General features: G+C 42.3%; 1 protein-coding gene across 2 annotated transcripts in view; it reads left to right on the forward strand.

Annotated features, from left to right (window-relative positions):
• Window positions 1–26,074, forward strand: part of LOC110986775 (heterogeneous nuclear ribonucleoprotein K-like) — an 81,375-nt gene that overhangs the window by 33,388 nt on the left and 21,913 nt on the right. The window contains exon 2 of one of the 2 annotated variants that reach the window (XM_022248957.2): window positions 8,298–8,494. In XM_022248957.2, the coding sequence (XP_022104649.1) occupies window positions 8,449–8,494 (46 nt within the window). In that variant the 5' untranslated portion in view covers window positions 8,298–8,448. Of the gene's footprint in view, window positions 1–8,297; window positions 8,495–26,074 lie in introns of those variants that run through there. The other variant, XM_087136488.1, reaches the window with a different exon arrangement.

Below are 26,074 nucleotides of genomic sequence, written 5' to 3' on the forward strand. Positions count from 1 at the left end.
ATGTCTAAATTGCCCCCCAATTGGTCACGGATGAAGCATCCAAGGTTGGGTGCAACTATGGTACAACAAAGGAAACGACCCCAGACTGGATAGGGATGGGGGGAGGGATTCTGTCAGTCAAGGGAGGGGTGTATGAGCCCCTCCCTTCAGCACAGTTCAGCACAAGTTCACTGATTGTCCAAGGATAAAAGGAAACTTGATAGGCGACCTTTTCCAAACTAGGGTCTACATCTAGGCTCTGTTAGATTTCTCTTCTGCATTTTCATCACATAAACTTCAAGTGTTTGTACATTCTGAATGATAGGTGGAGACGTTGGTCTCTCCTGATTGTGCTTTCACTGCATAAAATGTGACTACCTTTTGAATCCTTGGTAGTGTTCAAATTTGGTTGTTTTCTTGTTGAGCGCACGTGTCTTGTACTGGTACATGTACATGTATGCCCCCGGGAGGCCTTTGGACTGGAATCCCCAGGTCAGGCTGTGCAAAGCAAACGATTTAAATTCAGGTGAGCGGCGCTCTGTGGAAGACCATGTTAACAGACGTGCATGTGTCTCTGTAATTTTCCTGTCAAATGGACTGACTACAGCAAACAAAATTTCTACATTGTGCTTTAGCAAGGTGTATTGATACATGCAAAGCCGGGTCCCTTGGTGACGACCAAGTTGCAAGGAGGGAAAAAGGGATGGGGAAATCATGGCTCGCGCTTGGCATGAGCTTTGAATGCAGTTTATTTGTCTTGACTCATTGACAACGACACTGTTCAGCAAAGAAGTCTTGAGGATTTGCCACAGTTTTTAGGAATTTGAATGGTGTTGGAGCAGGGTATTCACTTGTATATACACCCAGCATATTATCATAACTCTACATGTTTACACACATAGTGGACCTTCATGTACATGTAGCATTTGCAGTGTTTTTCTTCTTCTCTGGGCCACAGCGTAGTTCATTGCACTTCATAGTTACACAAGATCAAACACTATTTTATGTGACGTTTTGATTTTTGTGTACTGTGAACCGTGTTTCATGGAAATGCTCACACAAATGGGATTTCATGAAAAACAAAAGTGAAAATGCATGTACTGTTGAGGTTTCCAATTTTGTTCATAAGTCCAAACGAAAATTTTGTGGAATTTTCAACTGAAAATTTTTCCATCCTTTGTGTTTTCTAGGCCTTTGGGAAACTTCAGACTACTAGTACAAGCATGTGTACATGTCTACACTCACGTTCATGGAAATTGATTGCCTTTGGCAGCTTTACTTGTGTCTACACTGGTTTTAATGGTTCTTGTGACAAAATCCATGTACACGTAGCACATGCATGTGAGTGAGAAGTACATACATTGACGTTGACCTCTCCAGGGCTCCAAAATCCATGGGTCAGAAGGTTTTGGAATATTTGACAGGATTTGGGAAGATACCGCACGGCCCCCATGCATTCGTGTTGGTACAATGTACATTTACCTCAGGATGTTCAAGGGGCTTGATGCTCGTGAGAAGTGAAGTACAAAGAATTCCTTTACTGTTCCAGGATTCTGATTCATTCTCAGTGAGGATGCCGAGGGAGTTAATGCACTTGTAAGATTGAAGATGCACTTGTAAACGTGAAGGGGTCAAGGTCTCTAGAGCGTGTTACGGTGTGGCAGGTACATGTATGCATGCGTGAAAATATGCATACCTGTACATTATATATAACTGTGGGTTCATACTACATACCCTGTGGTCTTTGCCGTATGGCTGCATACATGTTACTATAGTTGATACTCGTACCAAAGAATGTTCACCCCCTTGCTGAGAAACCATTCAGCTCCAGTGTCCCAGAAAAGCTATAGAAATCGCATGAGATTACATGTACATGTACTTTGTATTTAAGCCAACACTTTTTTGGCTGAATTAATGTTTCCTTGGGGATGTTCGTGTACTTTCTTGGGAAGAAGGAGCATCATTGTAGAATCTTTTCATAAGAATTGGAAAAGTACATCCTGTATACATGTATGTACATGTTTGTGTACTGTGAAGCTGTTTTGCTTGTACATGTATGTGGAAACATACTGTACAATAAAGCAAAAAAAAAGCATAGCAACTACATACATGTACATGAACAGGGTCATTCTCCAATCTCCATCCCCTTTGTGGTTTCAAATTGTTGCACAGTTACGTACATGTACATGTACATGTACGTGTACATGTACACGTACATGTACATGTACACGTACAGTTACATGTACATGTACACCTACTGTATATGTAGGTCTGTGGCCACTTCTTCAGCCCACAGGTTGCAGGTACATCTACACTGTACCTGTACTGTGAGTGGTGTGGCAGAGGGCACCGCCTTCCCTGTAAATTTCTCCTTCGTCGTCGAGATTAATGTGGCTGCAAGTAGAGTGCAGCGAAGTGCATGCACTGTGCAGTTGAACTTGGTTGGAAAGTACTTTCAGATAGATGTGTACAGTGCTGTTCATGTAGGGGTACTGAGATGTGTACTTGGTCTTGAACCTCTCCATCAATGTCACAGTTTTAAGTGGGAGAAACTACATGCACATTGCAGTATGTGTGTACCTTAAGGTCCTGGTTTATCTTCCAAGCAGCTTGAATTGAAATACAGGGTCTTTGCACGTGTCGTCCTTTATTATGTGAATTTTCATGTTGAATGAAAAAAAAAAAATCTGCATTATCTATACAATGTCCTAAAAAATAAAGGATGCTTCAGCTGTTTTTCCCATCGCTATTAATTTGTGATATTTTTGTTTTTTTAGTCCTCAACTATGGGCTTCATAAACAGAATCATTGCGTGTACTGTATGCTTAAATATGCATGGCGTCTTATTTCAGTAACAAGTAGTGATGTTTCATCTGTGCATGAGGGGGATACGTACATGTACAATGTATGTGTACACGTGCAGTACCAGTATGGAGGGAGTTGTGCGCAGAGAGCCCTGTACACCTGCCATAGCCAGTCTGGTGTGGCTCGTTAATATTTCATCTCTAATTTCCCCAGTGAAAGGTATGCTGGTGCACTCATTTGTTTGCAAATTGACATTGATGAATATATGTATGTCTCTGTGTCCAACCTCCCCCCCCCACACACACACACACTCACCATTCACGGAGTCATTGTGCGCCTTTTTTTTTTGCTTTTTCCATGGAATCTCAAATGTGGCATTCTCCCTCTACGTGTGCCTCAGGGACTACCGGTATTTCTCAAAAACAAATTTTTCTCATCAAGTCTCAAAAAGTGGAAGGTACCGGTAGTACAATTTTGGTACTGTTAATTCCTACCCCCTCCACCGACTTCAAGATGTTTACTCCTACATGCTGCAATACAGAGGTATAAATACATGTAAACGTGTGTTTTGAAGACACATTTTTGCCCGAGATAAAAGGGTATTGTACATTGATTTTGATAAAATAGTAAGTCTTTATGATTTACTGTACATGTATGGTGTTTCCTTGTATTTATCTTGTGTTGTAAATATCTTGTGCCCCTCTTTAAACATTTCAGATTTGCTCTCTTCAGTGTAGAAAAAAACTGAATAAATTCGAATGTCTGTGTATTTTTAAAATTTGAACCACAAAAAAATGGGAAAAAAAAATAGGTCTCAGTACATGTACATGTATACATGTATGTTTTGAACCATGAAATTTGAGCAATGGCACACAGCTGTGAAATTGATCTGAATATGAAACGAACCATAATCTGATTTAGTCATGACCACTGATTCATTTCGAAGGGTACTTTTGTCTCTCCCATATCCTTTGACAATTGTGCGTACAGGTCTGAAACACACGTGCTACGTTGCGTTTTTAGCGCTTGTACTCACGAAAGGTGATGTGCAGGAAAAAAAATTTTTTCTGGCCAAGCTTTGCGCCAACTTGGAAAACCTTGCAAAATATCTGACAGCCCCTCTCAAGCGTGTAATGATAGCCCAAAGCTCGCTACTCTGGTCGCACGAAACTCGTTCCTATGAAATTACATCCTGTCCCCTTCCAAGACAGTGTCGGATGAACATGCACAATGTACCGATGCGCATGTGTGACCCGATCTGACGAAAATGAGTCGCAAGTCACAACAACCACTGTGAGGTGGAGAGACCTGTAAGACTCTTCCCATGATAGAAATCAAGAGGAACCCTCACCATTTTCACTGTGTGATACTTCAAAACAGCGAGCTCAGATCATTCTTTCAGATCAAAATCAAAAACAAAATTAGTTGTAAACGATTGACTTCCGTACATGTGCCTTCACTGCCAAAAAATGGTTTTCTTATTTGGAGGGAAAAAAAAATTCTTTTCCTACGGAGTGAAACAAGGAAATATTTTGGTTCGATCACTTCTTGTTCTGAGAAACAATTGTTTCTTGTTTTTGTATCTTATTCATCTTAGAATTCTGAAGTAAACATTTTTTTTCCTACCCCTTTCTCACTCTTATGGTGGAAGAAAAACAAGCTAGGTTAAGATTTAATTAGCCGTTTGGCTACACCGCCAAAGCAGCTATTGTTTTCGTTCTCTGGTTCACGATGGTGAAGTATAGGACACTTTTCAAGAGACAAGAACAGAAACTCCTCAAAATGTCCTTCTTTTTCTACAGTTCTAACAATGAACAATGCCACAGACAGTCTGTCACGTTTTTTTTGAGAAAACTGCAAGGTACAGTTGCAAACATTTGAAGTACATATGAATGTTCATGCAACCTCACCAAATCACACTTTCCAAATATTTTTCTCCCACCTAAAATTCAGTACATGTACATGTAGGTTTTTACCTCTTGGCAGAAGAGAGCTGTTGTGGTTTTTATTGTCTGAGACATGTTAGATGGATGTGCATGCACACGTTTCACAATCAGATTTTTGTTCGGAGGCCGAATAGTTGCCGTCCATGCTTATGCATAGGAAGGCACAATGCCTGCCAGGTTATTAATATTTTTTATTAACTTTGTTGGGGGTCTGTAACCCTGACGACAAATCTTCCGGACAAATTCTCACCAGTGACCGAGCTTTGGTGGTAAGCTTTATCCTATTATGACCCATTATTTTCAGGAGAGGCCTTTCACATGTATGAAGGAGGCAGATGATGATTTTTTTTTTTTTCCTAGTTCATGCCTGGGACCGCTGTGGTGGATGTATTGTAGCCTCTGATTTAGTAGTCTTTGCCGTCCTTCCTCACAATACAATCCAAGGTGAAGTCGCTCTCGAAGAAATTGACATGCAAGGGGGGGAGATAAAAAGAATTGTGTGCTCGCTAAAGCGACCTTTGTTTACATCAACCAAAATACATTTCATATTAACGACGAGAATCTTTGCCTAAGAAGGGTCTCTTTAAGTGGAGATTTTAAGGGGCTCTTTGGAGTCTGGCTTTTCCATTACGCTGCATCCTTTAACCTTCCTCCTCACTCTTCATGGTAGGACAAAAGTGACGGGTGAAGAAGAAATTTAAAAGCACCCTTGAATGTGTGACGCTGGCGTCAGGCAGGAAGTATTTTTATCTTAATCTTCAAGGGACGTTTTGAAACTGGTGATTGAATAAGTTCTGTTTTTTCTTCAAATTAGTTACTCGGCTCTGGATACATGTACATGTAATAACTGCTGGTGGTGTGGGTATACATGTACATGTACTTGTCTGCATGCTTTGAATGTGGTGCACATGCCTGCACATGTACTAGTCATCTGTAAATTTGTGTATCATCTTTGCATTGGTGCCAGGCACACAGCACCCATGGTGTGTAGTTGTGGCCCATGCCTCTCTGTTGGTCACCAGTGGCAGGGTACCAATGCAGCGAATGTGGTACATGTATACATGTACATGTTCCGGTACATGTGTACCGTACAGATGCATGTTGCTTATAAATACCAGAATGCAAATGTACATGTACCGGTACTAGTACATGTACATGCATGTTTTTGAGTGGTATTTGCAGGTAACATTTTCTTTTTTTGTTTAATTCTAGCGTCTTGTAAGGTACAGGTGGCACCTGTCATTTTTGGGAAAGTTCTACACGTTCACATGTGGAAGTAGCGGTACATGCTGTCATAAAATTCGGGCTTTTCATTTGATTTAAGCAATATACTCATCTCCATCAAAGGGTGTGGCATTGAGTAAAATACTGTATGACGTGAAACGTCGAAAGGAACAAACCGAGTAAATGATGATGGCGACCGTACGTGTACATTTGTAATTTGCCCATAACAAGGCCAAGTGGGCTCGGGACAGCTGCACCGCCTGGAACACAAGCAGGAAACATCTCCTCATCCCAAAGTCCGCTTTGCACCGAGATTGGCGTTCATTAAGCCCACCGCTCCATCATTTGGCTGGCAGTTGAGCCTCTTCTTCCTTCGTCTTCTCAGCTCGTCCTGATTCGCAGCGCGGTATGTCAGTGATCTCATCGTGGGAGGCTGTTGTTATCATTCCGTGGGATTTCATATTTAAAAAGGAAAAAAAAGAAAAAGTTTCTCCAAAGACCAACCAGTAGATCAAACTTCATACTGGCATCGCCAAGTGCTGATTTTAATGCTCTCAAATAACTCAATAAAAAAATTAGATTTACCGTTGTAGACGTGTCACACGTACAAGTTGTATACACGTATGTCTATATACATGTACAAGTCATGAACAGACAGCTGTGTATGAATGATGATATTTCCCCTTTAATCATTCATATTATGTAAATACTCTTTATGCTTTATCACTCTATAGTGCAGGTAAGGTTGGAATATATTTTATTCTTTATTCATGCAGCTGCGGGTGATCATATCTTGTTAACACACGTTGTATGCTTTATCACCGTCAAGTACCGGTATAGGTAAAGTTTGCATGCAGTTTATTCTTCGTTCCCATTGCTTGTGTCGTTATTATTGCATTTTCATGGAGTTGTACGCGTACCTCGGTGATACGTCAGCGCCTATCTCTGCTCAGTTACAGTGACATGCTGTTGGTGACACGGATTTCCTTGCTGTTTTTGTCCAGCATTTGTGTACATGTATGTCAGGGTTGTTATTGAAAGAATTTCTTTTCTTTTAAGAGCACCACGGCATAAACCTGATATGCAGTAGCATGTGAAATATACATGTAGCATGTGGAACCGTACAAGTCTGTACATGTTTTGTGGTTTGATATTTACATGTAGCATATTATCCCCATGGCAAAATTGTCGGTCCCCAGTTATGATCGGTAGAGGACGCTGTGCGGTTACATTTTAAGGATACTTGTACATTGTCATGTACGTGACTCCAGAATACTTTTGACCATACCGAGTACATACAGAGAAATCAGAGCTACGCATACAAGTACTCTCACTGGTACCTTGCTAGCACATGTTGATCTAATTTAGGAAGAATGACTAAATCTCTCACAAATGACGCATACCGATCATCTGCAGATTTTGGGTGCAACCCTTATTTTTGTTATTGGTTTTTTTTTTCATTTTCTTGCAAACAAAGTATTGGTTAAGTATTGTGTTAGCATGTCAGAAATATTGGACAAGAGCACTACTGTATTTTAGCCTGGGGAATAGCCATTCTTCATACCAGTCCATGTAAAGGGAATCAGTAACAGAGCCTTTGCTGTCCTTGTGTCTTTGACGTAAACATTTAAATTTATCTGGTAAGTTTGTCACACAACGTTTTTCCAGCTGGTGTTTGACTCGCCATTTTGTCTACGTGATTATTGAGAAAAAAAAGTAGTTAGCTGCTGAAATGTCACAGTGGCTGAAATACAGACTTGAAGGTCCCTCTCGCAGCTTGGTACATGCCTGCCTGATGTCGGCTCACTTGCCTCTTGTTTTTTCCCTTCAAGTCATGCAAAAGTAATGGGAGGCCATGGTGAAGTGACATTCGTAAAGGCCAGAATCACTCAGACGTGTAACGCTCTGTGTTTGCTACACGTTCAATATCATCAGGATGAGTTACCTGTACGTTTAGCTAGGATGGAGATTAGCGGGGGGTAGATGGAGTTGGAAGGGGGGGTTACGTTTAGTAAATGAGCTTGGCCGTGAGAGCTATAAACTGAAAAACCATGCTGGGCAAATACGACACTATTGTGCTCACCGTCATAATTGCACTATTTATTGTGGTCACTGTAGCCGGCCGTACCACTTTCTAACAACAATAATGACAACGGGCGTTATTGCATGGCTTGTGGGTAGTTCAACCCATCATCACAGGCAGACGCATGGCACACTTGGCTCAAGGCCCTCATTTGAATTGCTAATCAGGCAGCCCTCTCTCCCGGTCTCCAATCCTAGCAGGTCCACAGTTACACACTGCATGCATGTCCCATCTCCTAATGGTCTCATTTGTCATTCCAGAACCCACCTGCTCATTGAGACGGCAGCAGCGGATTGGACGAACCCGCATCCATAAAAAAGGAACCCGTGCCTGTCACACGGCAGTCTGTCAACAGCTAGCGACGACGGGATTTACAACGTGCCAAGTACTGGCTCTGCTTACTGTAGAACGATGAACATCGACAACAAGCTGCAAAGCATGGCAGACGGCGGAGACGGTGAGTACTGATCTTCTCATATTGAAAAAAAAAAAGAAGAAATCCTTCCCCTTTCCCACCCCTGTATCATTTTTAACGTCCAAATCTTTGCAGTGGTACAATCTGACCCATCAACCGTATCATCTTCCAGCCCCTGAATCCCACGGTAAACGTTCAGTGATTGCAGTACTTGCATTCACCATTCCCATTTTTTGGGGGGATGGAGTTCTTTGAAAATGTCAAGCCTTGATATGATTGCATCAGTCTTGCCTTTGAAAGATTGCATTTTTCCTTTGCACGAGCGGACAGACCTTGGTGATGTTTGTCAGTTTTGTGCGCGGAGCACAATGGAAGTACGGCAGGGTAATTTTTTTCCTCTGTGATGACTGCAACAACAAAAGCAAAAAAAAAAAAGAAAAAAAAGAAGATTGACTGGCATTGTTTATGGTTCCAGGCAGGCAAACAGTCCCTAGCGATGTGTGTTCAAAAATCAGCTTCTGTTGCCTCTACTTTATAGGGTTTTTAAGCATATGCTCAGGGATAGATTCAGGGAGATTCAGGCATAATTAGGGATTAATCTTCAGAGAAATCCGCGAAGGCTCTGTCACCAGATAATGTGAGCTGCCGAAATGTAGCTGTGGGCGACAGAGAAAAACTAAACACAGTGGAAAGTGGATGGAGAGTGGAGGCAGGAAAGATGGGATGATTCAAAGAAATGGCTTGACCAGACAAATCTATGAATAAAGGGAAAAGCTATACATGTGATAAAAGGACTGAGAATAAGGATGTTGGATGAGGAGATGTACATGTAGCCTGAAAACAAGAAACATGTTTGTAGCAGTGCTGAAAAACATATTGTTTCCAAGTGCTATCTGTGTTAGTGTTCATCTTCTTTGCGTGGCTGTTTTGCTTTTTACACGGTCAGCATCATGCGCGCCGGCTGAGAGCAAAATGTGCTCACTTCAGTGAGTTCAGGCGTTTGGCTTTAGGAAGAGGGGTTAGGAATATTCCAATAACAAGATTACTCGCTTCTTGCGCATTGCCCGAGTCTATCACCCGAGGCATGCAACTGACAAGGGCTGTTTGTCACAAAGTTATTCCGCCCGAATGGGCCCATTCTTGTCTCTCAGATGATTACAAACAAGACAGGAGTGGATGACGCCAATGGCTGTTTGCAGACGTAATTTTACAACAACACAGGTTTCCCCTTCCCCCCAAATTTAGGCATCAGTGAAACACAAAAAAAGATGGGAAAATAAATGAAGTGCTAAATGCTTGTTTGCTTCCAACTGCAGATCTCTACTATTCAGGTGTCTTCATTTATTCAGGTACATGTGCATGCATCTACATGTACATTTACAGTGTATGCAAAAAGATTGTCTCTGCTTGAGTTTTCACGGGGGGAGGGGGCAGTGTCTCTATTATGTGCATACAGTACGTGTAGCTGGTACATGCAGAAAAATTGTTTGTCATGCTGTGAAGAGGAAAAGCAAGGGAAATTGCCTGAGTGGAGTAATGCTTGGTTGCTAGGATGAACAAACAATCCCTCCAGCATAATGCATGTGTTTTACACGAGGCTGCTTCAGTAGTGAAGTGGGATGCCTGGCTCTTTGCATTGCAATGACTCATTAATAATTCAGCCCATGGGATCCACTTCATTTCATGAAATATTGAATGACCACTCTCCCAAGGATCAGAAATTCAGACGGGTCTCTTTTTTTTTTGTTCTTTTGTTTTTAATGTATGTGAGGTAAAATTTCTGTTGTATACATATAGGTCGTAACAGTGCGTGTTGGAAATTTGGGTGTGGTTGAGTGCAATCTTGCGCAACATTGATGGCTCGATACTAGGTAAACACACTCTCTTTGTCGCTAGTATCACGATTAGCTGGGCTGCGCGCCCTTCTCCTAGTCTCCATCATGGATGGCTGGCGATGCTAATCGAGCTGTTGGATGATTCCTATGAATATCATCATGAGCATTTTTTTCTGCTTGGCAACAGAAGAATGTTGAGATCACATGGGTAATGCCAGGACCAACTGGCATTCATTAATCTGGCATGAGATAATTTTTAATTTAGCATGCACAGGGTGTTGTTTTCTCGTGTGGGATCCCTGTAACAGCGTACAATTTGCATGTACGGTATGTGAATGGAATAGCCCATGAAATTCACTGGTAAAAAAGGGAAGCAGGTTGAATTTAATACTACAGTGCCAGGCATTTTGCTGTCCACAGCAAGAAACAATACAGAGGAAAGAAAGTAATATTTCCAGATTGATGAAAAACATCTTGTTAGGTGCTGTGAAGAATTCATTTTGAACCACTTGTACAGAGTACATGCTCCTGGATACTGCAGTGAATTTGAAGGAGCACACATGTAATGGACATTGTACGTATGTACTACGGTAGGTTTGGGATATTGTATTGTATTGTATTGGTTCTGGTAGGGTACATGTACATGTACATCATCTGTACTGCTGGTAGTACATTATGCCTGTTGGAAGAGCATAAATTACTGCATGTTCATGGCTGAATTATATTCTGATGAATAATGGTGCCAGTGCCTATGCACTGTACATGTACATGTACATGTACAGTACACATGCATGTGGCTTGATATTCTGTGACATGACTTTGAACGTCAGCAGGCACAAGCAACAAACTGGCCTACACGTGCATGCTTATTATGTGCCGGTACTTTTAACTGGTTCCCGCAAAATGAGCAGTTTCATTAGTTTGGTGCTTTTGTGTGCATCAGAAAGGGCAAACTCAGCTGTCTGTTTTAATGCACACGTAGATGTACATGTACGTTACACCTCAGTTTGGCATCCTGATAGACATAAATGTAATTGTGTCGGTGGAAATACGATGAGGTTCCCATTGATTTGCATTGTGCAGGATTCTTTGAAAGGCCTTATAAATTCATATTGTACTTGCAGTACATGTATGAATCAGAGTGACACTGGTTTGTAATGTTACCTTAACATTAATGTTACATTAGGTTTTCAAAATGAATCACTATCCTGGGCTGTAGTTTTAACCAAATGTGCCTTATATAAAACACTTCAATTTGCGACAGATTTTTACACATTAAAAATTGCTCCTTTTTGAGCGGCTCCAAATACCTGGTATCTTGTTCATGAAATCCTTGAGGAGACCAATACACCTTAGAAATTCCTTGTGGAGACCTGTTCAACCCATTCTCCTGGGTCTCCACATGGTACCATGTACATGTACATGTATCTGTCCACAGCGGACAAAGCCATGTCTCCACTGGGGTACAAATTTTGGTATGTGTGTACATGTATGTGTACATGTATGTACTTTGACAAATAAATTCCCCATCCCGCTTACTGCATCAATGCCACCTGAGCCTGCCCTCTGTTTCCTGCTCTTGCACATGTTCATACATCCCTCCTCAATGAAAAGGGATAAATAAAAACTTTAAAAAAAAAAACAAACAAAAAAAACAAAAAAACGACTCTTGCCCTGTCTCCAGCCACTACCATTTAGGCTTTCAGTGCATTACCTGCGCTCAGCGGCCAGACATGAAGGATGTGGATATGAGCTTGTGGGAGATGGATGGGTTGTTGCACGATGGTTGCCAGAAGGGCATTTGGCTCTTTGTACTCTTTAGTTTTCTGTCTTTGCTGCCTCTTCCTTCCACCCCCCCCCGCTTTGCTTCCAGATATTTTCACGGTAAATGCTGACGTACGCCAGTGATGAAACACCTGATGTTGTGCAAGCGACACTCCATATGAGTTTGGGCTGCATGAAGTCATTTCATTCTAATCTGCTTGTGTTTTTCTTCTTACACCTGTTCATAAAATACTTGTTAAACCCCAGGCAGTGATTTGTTTTAGCTGTAACCCCCCCCACCACCACTACTACAGCAAGAAGAGGATTCATGTTCACCCGCGCTCGCTGAACATCGGGCAATAAAATTCTAGAGGCCTTCACAACTGTTCCAGAGACTTGATTATACCGTACATGTGCATATGTGCTTGTACATGTAGTTAAACTTTTTTTGCACTTTGAATAAGACTCCAAAGGTTTACGTACCGGCACATGTATGTGCATGTCACCAATTCTGCACTTGGATGCAAAATCTATGCTGTCCATGTACTGAAGATACACAGGGTTCCAGGCTCAAGTTGGCAAATTTTTAAACATTTACCATAGTTTCAGCTAAATACAGTATGCATGTATGTTGGCAGCCAGTTCCAGCATGTACAGTGCTGTGATTGATAAAACTGACAACAATTGCCATGAATGGCTTAATCCCTTCCTGGTACATTTTAAATGCCAAATTACAATATATAATGCTTTCCACGTGACTTGAGAATTTGCTTCTTTTTAAGTGTGGTTGAAACCCAAATTTGTCATTTTTGTGGCAAAAATATATACGTGTACATGTAGGTTTTTGCCAACATTTGGTCACCAGATATTGAGAAAGATGCATTTTGTATAATATTTTTTGCATGTTTTATTAAAAATTTGTTTGAATGTTTATATTTCGAAGGTTAATCTTCACAAGGAATTTTCAGTAGTTGAAATTTTACCTGTTTATGCTGTATATTGCACTGTACTGGTACTGACCATGTGTGATTCCTATTGAAATGATAACAAGAGTGACTTTTTCCCCCGTCCACTACTGGTTATTCTAATGTGTCACATCGACGGTTATCGGACAGTAAATGCTTCAAAACCAGGGCAGCAAACATTAGATTCGCTCCTTCTCAAGTGAGCTTTCCGGAATAAGAAAACAAGGTCCGATCCTCTCGATGGTGAGCCTTCACTGCCGAGGATTCGGAAACCCGACACTGTAGGGCGAAAGATTTTCAATGACCGTACATAACCTATAAAGTGTTCTCTAAATGTCACCAACCTTCTCAGTTAGGCAGTCCTGTCCATTTTTTTCCCCCTTCTTTCTCTCTACCAATGAAATTCAGAATTATTTCCTTCCCATACTGAATTCCATTGCCGGTTGTTTTCCCGCATTGGGGTTTTTTTTTTCTTCTTCTCGCTTTCCCTGTCACTATCGGAGAATCTTGACGGGTGTCTGATTTCTTTGTCTCCTCTCGTTTTGTGAATTCTCTGCAGTTTGAGGTTCTCGGGGAATTGTTTTTAGGAGTCACAGCCTGAATATAATTTTGTTTTAAATCCATTGCAAATCAGAGTTTTGCTGCCTTCTGCTGGCTTGTGTGACATGAGAGTGTGAAATCAGATCGCCTGTAAACCTTTATTCATTTTTCTATCATTGCTTCATCCATTCTGTTGCTACGAAAAATTCTGTCGTGTAATATGAGCTGTGAGAGGACGGTGAGTTACTCATCCTTTTCCATGTGTTCGTTCATCTAGAAGTCCGCTTTAGATGTGGTTCGTGTTTTATTAAGAAATAGTAGGAGCTTGAGTAGAGATTTTTTTTTTTTTTTTACAATTTAGAAATGAGGTTGATGTCCACAGTTGATTGGTCACCACTGTATGAAGTAGGCCTCGATTATTGTATCAAGTAGTGGGCAGGTGTTACAGAAACACACTCATTCATATCCTTTTGGGCTATTCTGAAAATAGACATTCTCCCAATTTCCTCCGCTTTCCTGGTCTTGAATTCCACCCATGAGGTGTTCATCTTGCGTGCACATCACGCCTGACTGATCAATTCGAAAGAACGATCGGAGCTAAATTACCTACATGGACGGTCGGAGTCTGGTTTGACATTGATGCCCCCGTGGGTCCACTGTCAGTGGCCTCTCTCCTTTCTTTCATCTTCCCCCCCCCTTCAAATCCATATTAATCTCATGGAAATTTACCAGGAGGGGCATGGGCCTTGTGCTGGCCTTGCCTGGTTTAGGGAGGAAAAAAAATAAAAAAGAAAAAAAGCTACGGTATCTACAATTCCTGCGTCTGCATACACAGCCGTCGTCACCATCTCTTGTCGTGCAGGCCGTGGTTGAACTTGGAACCCCGACGAAGATTGATTTCTCGTTTGGGGGCCGGCATATTTCGTCCCGTTGCTGTAGCACAATTAATGAAATCTGCCTTGTGATGGTTCCAGTCCTGCTAATTAATGGATGACAGTTTGGTGTACACACGCAGGCCTCCAGCTTGAGCTTAATTCCCCCCTCCGCCCGTGCTACTGCGTATCAGAGGTCACTTTGTTAAAATGCGCCAGAAATTAGGCAGGGCATTTAGTAACCAGAGTTCTGACTCATAATGTTTGGTCTATCAAAACAGTTACATGTAACTATGAAGCCAAAATGAGTCTGTATACAAGGAAGGGAATTTATTTACACACTCTGTATGCAAGTATACCCTGCCTTTGGGAACTCAGTCAATATTTGACTAGCCATAAAGGTATCCATATTGTCTCTAAGCCCTTTTTTTTTTACTTGCTTGCTGACCTAAAAAAAAAAAAAAATCGCCCCTGTTTGTCCAAAGATTTGGGGTCTCTGCTCCTGAGGTTTTCTCTTCAGAGTGAGGGGGAACTGAAATCTAATTGACAGGAGGGGGAAGGGGGAGAAGGCAAACACAATAGGGTAGAAGTGCTGGGGCTGAGGGGAGGGGCGTGAGTGAATTGTGGCCTGGGTTTATTTGCTTGAGTCCCGCTCGGTTTGGTACATCGAGGCTTTGTGTCGAGATGGAACACCCTGATGTCAAAAGATGGGCCATTTCCAGGTACACAAAGAGAGATCATCCGCGAAATTACTTGCCGTCGTTTAATATCAGTCCAGTCTCCGCCTTTTTAACAAATAGTTCCATTGTGTGTACCTGTGCATATGTATGCGTGACTCCATAGGATTTGCATTGAAAAGTTTACATTGGTTGATTGCGCGTGTATATACAAACAGGGTTGATGCAGTGGTTTGGATTGGTTTAGAATCTGTTCATGCACCATTTGTGAGCACTGGTCACTGCAGTTTATGTACAGTTGGTACGTGTACATGTATGTATATAGTTTTGTTCCATATACAGTGTAATTCCCGGTCTGCAGATCTTCGTGTGTAACGCACTTCCGAACTGTTGTGTCCCGGTCATTGTTGCCAAGTATATTTTTTGACAAATTTGTTACTGAACTGGTGATCTGTTTTTGCCCAGAAAAAAAGAAAAATGTAATTAAATAAATTTGGTACATGTAAATGTGCAATGTATATGTGGCAAGTATGTAGAGTGTGGTCTCTCAGGAAGTGAGCAATTTCTCAAAGTCTGTACAAGAAGAATTCAAAGACACACACATATGGGTACTTTACATATACGTGCATATTTGTATAAATGAAGCAGTTGTGCTGTACCGCAGTTGATTTCAATGGCTTTTAAAATGATAATGTCCACAATTTGGTTGGAAAAATACATTAACATGTACCGGTAAGTGCTGCTCATGGACTTCAGTATGTCACATGAAGAGGCGCTTTGCTCTGATCAGTCTTAATGAGAAATCTACACGGTGGCTCTCTGTGTATTATCGCTGCTATCTGGCCACCTGATCCCACATTGCACAGCGTATCCCTTGCATTGTGCTGGACGATTGATATGCAATGAAAGCCAGATTGGAGAGCAAGGAGGAGAGAGATGGGAGAACAGAGGCCAAAACGAAAGACGAAAAGAAGAAGGAAGAGGGAGGGAAAAAAATGGTTTGTCTCGGGCTTTGATGATATCATCCAAGTCTGCTGCATGTATACATGTAGCGCCGCACTCCCAGTGCAAGCTGGGAATCTTTGCAGGTCTGCTACTGCTAGTCACCATCTGCTTTTCCTCCTGTAATAGGCCAAGAGTGGCCGAGAGAGCTTGGGCCCCAAAAGCCATCATATTCCATCACCTGAATCAATTTTGGTTGTGGCATTACACCGTTATCTTGGAGGGGAGCTTTGAATGGCTGAGAGGACAGTGCCGGCCTGTCGAAGGTTCGCAGCTTCCATGAAGCTGGGTCTGTGTATTTTTTGCACTGTTGTTTTCTTTCGTTTTTCTCTTCACTTTCAGTTGCTGAAATTAAATTTAACCTGTTTTGAATAATTCCCACTGAATGACAAACTCAAAAGAGATGCAAGAACGTGGGTTCTGCAGGGAAATGTGCCACTCAGCAGTACAATTATAAATGTGTCTGTCCTGCACGAGTGCATGAATATTTATGTTTGTATCGGAGCACAGTGGCAGATAGCATCGTTTTTTAGCGGCCGATTCCTATCGGGCTTGATTCAGCCAGAGCGCCTGATGCTATCGAAGGCGCGCGGGGCCAAGACTGTTTCCAAAAATTGCATCTGACAAGAGTATTGCTGTAGATGCATGGCAATTCTGGCTGCTAAATTAATGCATTTTGAGGAGAGGGTTTGGGATGGGTGGGGGTAGACAGCAAAGGAAAAGACTTACCACCGAATTATTTACTTGAGAGCTTTATCTCTGGTAGAGCTTTTTCTTTTTTCCCAAAACTGTGGAGCTTCACTTATAAAGGCATAATACCGGTGGACAGGACACCATTTTTTCCCTTTTGTTTCCTCAAAAGGCATTATCACATGTCCATTAAGAAGTTTTATTAGTGTACAGTGTAGGTGCTTTTTATTACAAGCTCTTGAGTCCTGCAAATATAAATTTGTTGCTGGGAATTAAAAAAAAAAGGCCAGAAATTTGCTGGACATACATTTACATTTGTGTGTACTGTCACAAATTGCATGAAATTGAATTGTGACAGTTGGTTTCTTTCTTTTTTTGGGGGGTTCATAACAAGTGAACATGTGTGCCTTTGTTAGCATCTAAATTTGCATCAAACTGAATACAGGTAGATGTGTCAACATGAAAATAAAAAAGAAAATAAAAAAGGACCTGCCATTGATGGATACTCCCACTTGTTATGATTGAGGGCACCCACGGCCCCCAGAGATTGAGAATCTACAATCCTCAATTAAATATGGCACATGGGCAGAGGTGGGGGTGGGGAGTTTTGTCGCACCTGTCATGGCCTGTGCGGGTCAGAGATTGACAGGTGAACCGTGAGGGAGATCGGTGCTGTTTATTTTTGATAGCCCAATTCTGTGCAAAGAATTTAAAGCAGGCACACCAAGAAAATCTTAATGTTTATTAATTCTTAATAGTGGACTGGTGATGCAGTCTTCAAAATTTATCAAATATTGCTTTGAAAAAAAGAAAAAAGAGTGGAAATGTAAAGTTTTATTGTTTTGGGCCGGACGAAAGCACTCAATTTTGATACCCACTTCCTCCTGGCAATTGATGCACAAAAAGATACATCCATAAATCGAATTTATTCACCACTTGTAGTTGCTCCACCTGCACAGTGTGTCTATTGCGAGGGGGAATTGGCGCACAGCCGTAATTTCCCTGGTGTTGCAACTTTCTGGCACGCGAGGGGCGACGGGACGCAAGCCCGCTCGACCACATTGAGCACGTTACTGGGGATTTACGAGACTTGAGTTTGAATATGTCTGCATCGATCGATAGCTGGAAGCTTTTACAAGAAGGTAGAGACTGACATCAGTTGTCCAGTCATAGGATTGGCAAGGGATAAATGAAATGCGGAGGGGATGGGGGAGAGGCCTTGGTAAATGTACAGTACATGCACATGTATGCAGAAAATCTAATCAGAACTACCGGGGTACGGTAGATGTGCATGCACAGGTGCATAAACCTGTAGGTCCCGGTGAAATACATGCTATTGCTACATGTACATGTACATGTATGTGTACATGTGTACCAGCATTTGTACATGTATTTACCTGTGCAGTGGACATGTGTACCAAGTGACATGTGCAAGCCATTGCCACAGTGGACATTGCGATAAAGAAAACAAATTATCTCACAATCCGAGCTTAGCTTACTGGGAATGGTCTTGCTGCATGAAGTCGATTCAGTCAAAAGTCCTGTCTTCCTTTGATAGCAATGCAACCATGGATAGAGTAGAAGTAGACTTGTGTCACTGGGATTGAACATGTTGAAAGAGTATGTACATGTACCAGTGCATTACCCCGGCACCAGTATGTACATGTAACTATGTATGTTCATCAGAGGGCTTGGGATGTGATACGTCCATTCAAATACCTATTGCCTGCTTGCTGTCAGGATATTGTACATTTTGCTTGTCTGGAGCAGAGTGGGCAACCCAGCCGGAAATTCGGAAATCCAAGTGCATGTCGGCGTTGCCACGCAGCAGTGCAGTCTGGTTTGGAGTGTTGTTGGCACTGCGCCATGTTCACCTTGCGGCCCGAGCGCTGAAATGCCACCTTGTAGCAGTGTTTCGGTGGAGATATTTTGACAAGGCCCACTTTTGCGGACCTTCAAGTGACATTCACCAGCCGGAATGCATTTGAAAAAAGTAGTAGTGACATATCTGGAGTGTTACAGTACATGTACTACCGGGGCTAATTTTTACAATCCTTGTATTTTGATGTACATGTACATACATTTTGCTGCACTGTATGTCATTCTTAACCATATTGAACCCAGTCCCTCTTGTGTCAAAAGATGGCATTTTCTTTCGGATTTTATTTATGGGATTTAAAAAAGATAACATTACAAACAACCTTTTTAGGTAAATGTAATTGGCACATTGAACAAGCCTCACACTGTTACGCCGTTAGATTCTGTTGCATGTGCATGTATACATGTACATGTATGTGTATATTCACCTGTACATGTACGTGCACTGTACATTGTACGTATAGCAGAATATGGACATGTCCAAAGGCATTATGGTTGAAGGTGAGCAAACTCTTGCAGAGTTATGAGACTTGTCGACTTTTTCTCTCCACTGGTTCCTCTTTGAACCAAATTCAGGATGGTGTTTTGTATTTTTGTGTATGCAAAATGTAGTGCCTGTTTCTCAGCAAAGCAAGTCTGGTCCTAGCTGATTCGGCTCATCAGGCCAGTGTTTATCTCCGGTTTCCTAGGCATGAAATGACTGAGAATATTTCTATTTAAACTGGATGGGATGCCAGTCCATCGCTGGTTGCTTGCCAGCTAATGCTGGTACCCATTTATACTCCTGGGTGGAGAGAGGCAAGCAGGGGTGAAGTGGCTTACCAAGGGCCATAACATACTGTCAGCAGCTGGATTCGAACCTCCAACCCTGTGATTGGAAGCCATAGACCCTAACCACTTAGCCACTTGCCCCCTACATGTAAGTGAAGCCTATCCTTAGACCCTGTATATGGAACCACATTATACACGTATGGTATTATGACAGTACAGTACTTCTGTACATGTAAATGTACATATTAATGCACACTTTGAGGTTTATAACACCCTTGCTTTTCGTGCTTTTCTGTTGCCAAAGAAAGCAATTCCCAACTTTTTGTAGGGGCTTGGATGTCATGTTTATCCATTTCCCCGCTTGGAGCAAGCCCAGTCCTGCCAGTGCTGTTTGCAGGCTCCATTGCCATATTTTCATTGCCTTCACTGTTAAAACAAAATGAGGAGGGACGTGGCGAAGAGCGGTACTGGTTGAGATAGAAGTAAAAGGATGAGGGGACAGGAAGGTGTACCAACAGGTGATGGGCCCCGCACTGAAGCATCCTTCTAAGCTAGGCTCATTGTGGAAGGGAATCTTCAATTTCTCCCAGATCTGTCTTCCTGCTTCATAATGTTGGAATCTTTGTCAAGTTGGGTATTTTCCATGATGGTGACATGCAATTTCCATCCGTCTTCCGTGCGCCTACAGGCTTGCGCCTCTGACCTCAACCCGTAGGACTAAAGCTCTCCCCCTTCTCCTTCAGCCATTGTTGAATTATTTATCCTCTGACGCTCGTAGCGGGATACTGTTACTTTATACCTGGGCATTGTAATTCGGCAGGAGTCATGTTTTTAAGTGAGGCCGTTAATCCCCTCGCCTGACTCCTCGCAAGCGCGGCCCTGGCCAGTGGCAGTACGTGAAAATTGCACTTGCCGCCGGTGAATGCCTTCCAGTGACTGGGGGATTGGGATTCTGTGTCTCCGTCTCTATCCCCTTTTACCCCTTAGCTGGCAGGCTTACATGTACAGTACCTGGGAAATGCTGAGGCTTCTTGCGTTTCTCTGCTTCCGGTGCTGTTCCAACTCTTCTGCTATCAGTACCTCGGCAGATGTGCATGACTGAGACTAAAGATGCCTGCAGACACAAGTGAAAGTAATTATACGCAGCTGTTTGTTCAGAACTACATATCTCATAAATACACATGTAAAAAAAAAAAAAAAAATTCAGCTCCGAGCTGTTCCCCAACAGGATTTGGATGGGTCTGTCAAGATGCTTGACTTTCTTACAGGTGGGCTTGGAGGGAGATTTTCTCAGTATTTGGTAGATTAAGTTGTACAGGAGATTTTGTGTCAGTGACAGTGTTAAAGTGTCAACTTGGACGTGCACATTTTGTACTTGGTCAAACTTGACAATATTACAAAAAGAAACTGATTATTGTTTGGAGCCAGTTTTCAAGGCTTGTAGGAGAGTAATGCATACCTACTTGTAAATGCATGCATTTGGATGCCTGAAAATTGTGTCAAGTTCAAATACATGTACAGGATTCATCAGTCTTATCTACAAAAAAATTCTCTCCCTTGTAAAGACGACAAACCGTCGGCTGTTGCCAGTGACTTGAGATACACTGCGAAATAAGATTGTGCTTATGGGAGGAACGATTCCCAGTAATATTTTCTGCCGCTAGCGTCTCCGTCATTGAGATGAGATTGTATGGCTACACCACTGTGGGATGATGGGGAAAAAAAAAAAATCCTGTGGGCGGCGTGAGATTGCTCCACGAATGAAACCGATTTCTGTGCCCGTCCTCTATTTTCTGAGCAAGCTGTGGTTGGCCAGCTTCTCTCTCCCATTTCTTGTTACGGCGACCTGGGGGAAAAAAATTGTAATCAAATTGAGGAGATAGCTGCTGAAAAACTTGTCTTTTTGCAGCTGCAGTCTGTGTTTTTGTCAAGGTCTGGCAGGGCAATGGAGACTGGACATGTTTGTTTAGTAGGAATTGGATTGTCTGGGTAGGCAGACAAAGTAGGTACATACATGTAACGGCAAACCTTGTGGGGCTTTGTTTTAATACCTCTCAAGTGTTTTTTTTTCTCTCAAGCCATGGAGAAGGGACTCTTTTGGAAGGCTGTCAGATTTAAAAGTCAGATGAAGATTTCTCCCGGAAATCTTGGACGGTTCTGCTTTGGGTTGACGAATTCCTGTTCCTTTAAGGGATGTGGGAAAAGAAGCTCAGAAATGAATCAAGACTGCACATATTGATGAGGGCATCATTGAAAGCAGGTGTCTTCATTTCTTGATTACATACTGGTACCTACACGTACGCGACGCATAAAATGCATAGCATCACCCTGCCAGGAATCACCTCAGTAGTCCCCCTGTGCAGCCGTTGGTGGGGAGATGTCCACAGTTTGCATAATCAGTGGCCCCCAATGCCGTTCCCTCCCATTATGTTGAAGGGCCCCAGAGATGGCAGGTGGCCCAACACGAAAAAAATGTAATGCATGTTGCAATTAAGCTGGCATTTTATGCATGGATTGCCTGGCAGATGTCGGGAGGTGTTGGTTCATATTCGGCGCTTTGGCCCGTCGTTGCTACTTCTCTGTATCTCTTGAGGGGTAAGCCTTCAGTATCACTTAAAAAGAACACACTCTATGTGCATCCATCTAGATCACACTGGAAAACTTCATGAGAGATATTCAAGAGTGATTAATTGAATCCCAAATGATGCCATCAATATTTCTTTGTCAACCAGGAGACTGTAACAAGTTTTGTGTCTCAAGTACTTGCTGCCCAGCTACGGTACGCAATTACTCTTTGAGGAATTTTCCTTCAGTTCAACCCAATATATTTTTTTTTATAGAAAGTGGTCATAAACCATTAATTTCCCCCCCTCCCTTTTTTTTATTTACCTTGCACGTTCAGGTTGCCTCTTTCTGTTAGCAGATCTGAACGTGATTCATGTTTCATGGGGGAAATTTTTTCTTCACTCGGCCAAATGAAGGATACCGTAGCTGGAAGATTTGAGCAGGAGACGTGTTACCATAGTAAGAGCATGCCCCGTGTTTGTGCAGCGGCATATCTAATGAATATTTTACAGAGTGCGCTAATTTTTACGTAAAAAAAAAAGAGGGTTGCCTGCTGTTTGCAAAGGCATCGTAGGTGTACATGGCCTCTTGCTGTTTCTTCCATAAATTTTGGATTGTGGACGTGGCCGGTCTGGCTCTTTTTTTTTTGGTGGAGGAGGGAGGCATTTTTTTTTTTTTTTTCTCAAGCAGGATCGGCAGCGTTAGCATGTTGCCCAGGCCGTGCAGGCGGGGTTTGTCCAACGTAAACCCTCCTTGATCTCAAGTGCCATACTGTGCTGGGCACGAGTGGCTGGCAATGCCACGCATTTCAATATTGCCCTCCTTGTGCACATTCATCAACTGTGCATGGGGTACGTACATACATACGCGTACCCTGATACCTCAGTGCCTTGTGAGTTAATTCTCTTCCCCTTCCCCCTTGGCAATTTCTAAGTACAGGCAGCCCAGTGGACTTGAAATTTTGCCAGATGCTCGGGTTTAAACGTTTGACCAAATCCCAGTACAGGAAGTTGGAGCACTTTGTAAAAATAATTCAGAATGGAGTCTGCAAGGACATGTTTTCATTCACGCAATTGTTCTCACGCCAAGCAGTTTGAATTGGAAGGTTAGTACATGTACTTGATAGTTACAGACACTCCCTGCTACATGTACCAGCATTTGTTCTGTATTTGTGACATTGTCACATTCAGATCCCCCAAATGACCAAAAGAAAGAACCCTGACTACTGTTTATTTTCCGAGCAAAAGCCCTGCAGCCTGCCTCTATCCATTGATGAATTACATGCAATTCTCAGAAAGTTAATGATAAACTTGGGAAGGTATCAGTACATGTATCCCCCAAAAGTGCAATTTAATTTTTTTTGGGGGGGAGGGGAGGGTGGTCCATCTTTGTGAATTCAGCTGATCCGTGACCAGGAATTACTCGCTGTAATCAAATCACTTTGGGTTTTGATCAGATCCTGAAGCTTTTTACCTTCATCAAGTGCTTAAATAAAAATACTCAATCTCTTTGCCGTAGCAGCTATTCCGTATCCAGTGAAGTCTCTTACAGAAGGACCCAGCGCACCTGCATCCGACCGTGTGATCAATAGACGCGACGAGAGTGAGCAAGAGAGAGAATAGTCCCCGACTAACGGAAGGAAAAAAAGTCTCCCTGGTCATTAGCAAAAGGGCAGAGTTCCTGTGGGTAAATGATCCTATTGGATGTGAAAAGGCTGTTATGCCTCGTGCATCCTATTGGATGTGAAAAGGCTGTTATGCCTCGTGCATCCTATTGGATGTGAAAAGGCTGTTATGCCTCGTGCATGGTCACATACATGTATGTTAAAAGAAAAAAAAAAAACCCATTCAGGGAGAGAAATTCTGCAGAGATTTATGCACAGTGGTCTGTAATTTCACTGTTCATTGCAGGAGTGTGGCAATGCCATGTTTATTCCCTTAGTATGATGTGTGACGGTCGTATACTAGTATTTATCCATGTTCACGGATCTTTGTCAGGAAATACGCTGTAGTTCTGCCAAGAGCAAGTAAAGTTGTGGAAGAGCGTATGTTTTTTACAGTAGGATAATAGGAATGAGTACATGTACATTGTATAATGCACCTGAGCTGCTTGTTGTCTTGGGTGTATTTTTTTTTTTCAGCAGAGACCATTTAAGGCAAATTGCCCACGTACATGCATGTACACCAAAGGTAATGGTGTATGGTTTATGCTTAAAAATGTCCAATGTACACATACTGGTATGTACGCTACTGCTACCTCAGGGATGTTTCGGGCCTAGGATGTTGCAGAACAAAAAACCCAGTGAGCATGCATTCTGTGTAATGCAGTGGTGCACTGGATGCGGGGGACACATCACATAGGACAATTCTTCCTCTAATTTGACTTCATTCGATTAGCTACTAATCGGTGCCTCCGTCACAAGAACTTTGTGTCCGCTGAAAGCCGCTGCCCCCCTCCCTTTCATGGCAGAGTCTTTTGTTTCCGTGCCTGGGACTAAGCCGTGGACCATACCAGGTTTTTCTCTTCACAGGACGAAATGATTTTGCCGACACGCCTCATTACATATTCTCCCAGGGTGTTGTCATTCCAGCGTCATGATGTCAATTTGGAACGGGCCCAAGGTCCCTGCGTTTGTATCCAGAAATCCTGAACGGAACCCGTCGCTTTGTGCTGTGTACCTCCATCCGCTCATTAAGAAAATTTACATATCTGCAAGACATTCCCCTAGAGAAAACAGATGACTTGTTTTCTTTCAATTTTCCGATTTTTTTTTCCCCCTCATACATACTTCGGCAGATGACAAAGATGATAAAATTGCATTCAATTTTGAGTGAAATTGAATTCAGTGCTTTGTTCCTCTACCCCTGCTGAGGTTTCTAATGCCCTCCGCCCGCTCTCTAAACATGAAGGGAACTATTGCAGGTACAGCAAGCAATCTTCCGAAATGGCACGGATGACTTATTTCATAAAGTGATGATTCATATTTGGGGGACAAAACGAAAGAAGCTGAAAAGGGGAGTAGGGAACGAGAAAATCTTGTGATGGGGGGACACAGGTGAAGGGAGAGGAATTTTGAGACCGAAAATTGTGTGAAATGTGGTTAGGAGGCAGAAGCATTCAAACAAATTCTGAAAGGGACAGTGGAGAGGTGCATATACCGTACATGCATGTACATGTACGTGTCCTGCAAATCAGATTAATCTTTCCTGCCCCCGGGTCACTCTACCCGGTAGGTGCAGTTGAAACAATACACAGGCATGCAACTTTTCCTGGAATCAGCTGATTTCCTTGTTTTTCACTCCTCACTCATGCCACTGAAAATTGAAAAACATTGAACAAAGTCTGGTTGCATGCCTGAATACATGTACATTTACTAGTTTGGGCGGTCAAACATGTACATGTATCAGTACACTATACTCATGAGCATCCTGCGTGTACCGTGTATTAAGAAAACTGCTATACCGGTACATACATGCGTTACCTGATTCCATGTCAGAATCGATTAAAATTGATTGAACTTGATTCCATTCTTTGAATTAGAATCATGATTCTACTTTTTTGAGGAATTGATTTCCTACGGTCATTGATTCTGTTTCCTACAGGGTACATGTATTTCCCCGAGATTCCAGGGAGTGCCCCAAAAAATAAGATCTATAAGAGTTCCTCAAATCATGACTCCTGGATGGAATGGGATTGATTCCAAAACTGTTATCTTTTAACACTGTTTTGAAATTTAGTTTGAGTCGGTGTTGCCGTGCCCTCTCAGAACCACCCATTATTTTTTGCGAGATTGGAGGAATTCTAACTAGTGATACATGCGCGCGCCAATGTACATATGTACGGGATGACGCATTTATTGTCTTGCCAGCCTCCTGGCCGACTTCTTGCCGGTGTTTTGGTCAGTTTCAATTTAACCTTCTTCTTGTCTCCTATACAAGTCCTCCAAAGTTACTGGTACATGCAAGTGTGGCTCCCAATATGTTGGAAGAAATGGCAGCCATTCCCTAAAAGTTCTCATTTTGGACAGTCCCAGAAACTTTGTCCACGTCTGGACCAGTACCAG

This window comes from Acanthaster planci, linkage group LG05 (assembly GCF_054643075.1).
Source record: "Acanthaster planci isolate LZ-2023a linkage group LG05, COTS_SCS, whole genome shotgun sequence".
Taxonomy (NCBI): Eukaryota; Metazoa; Echinodermata; class Asteroidea; order Valvatida; family Acanthasteridae; genus Acanthaster; species Acanthaster planci.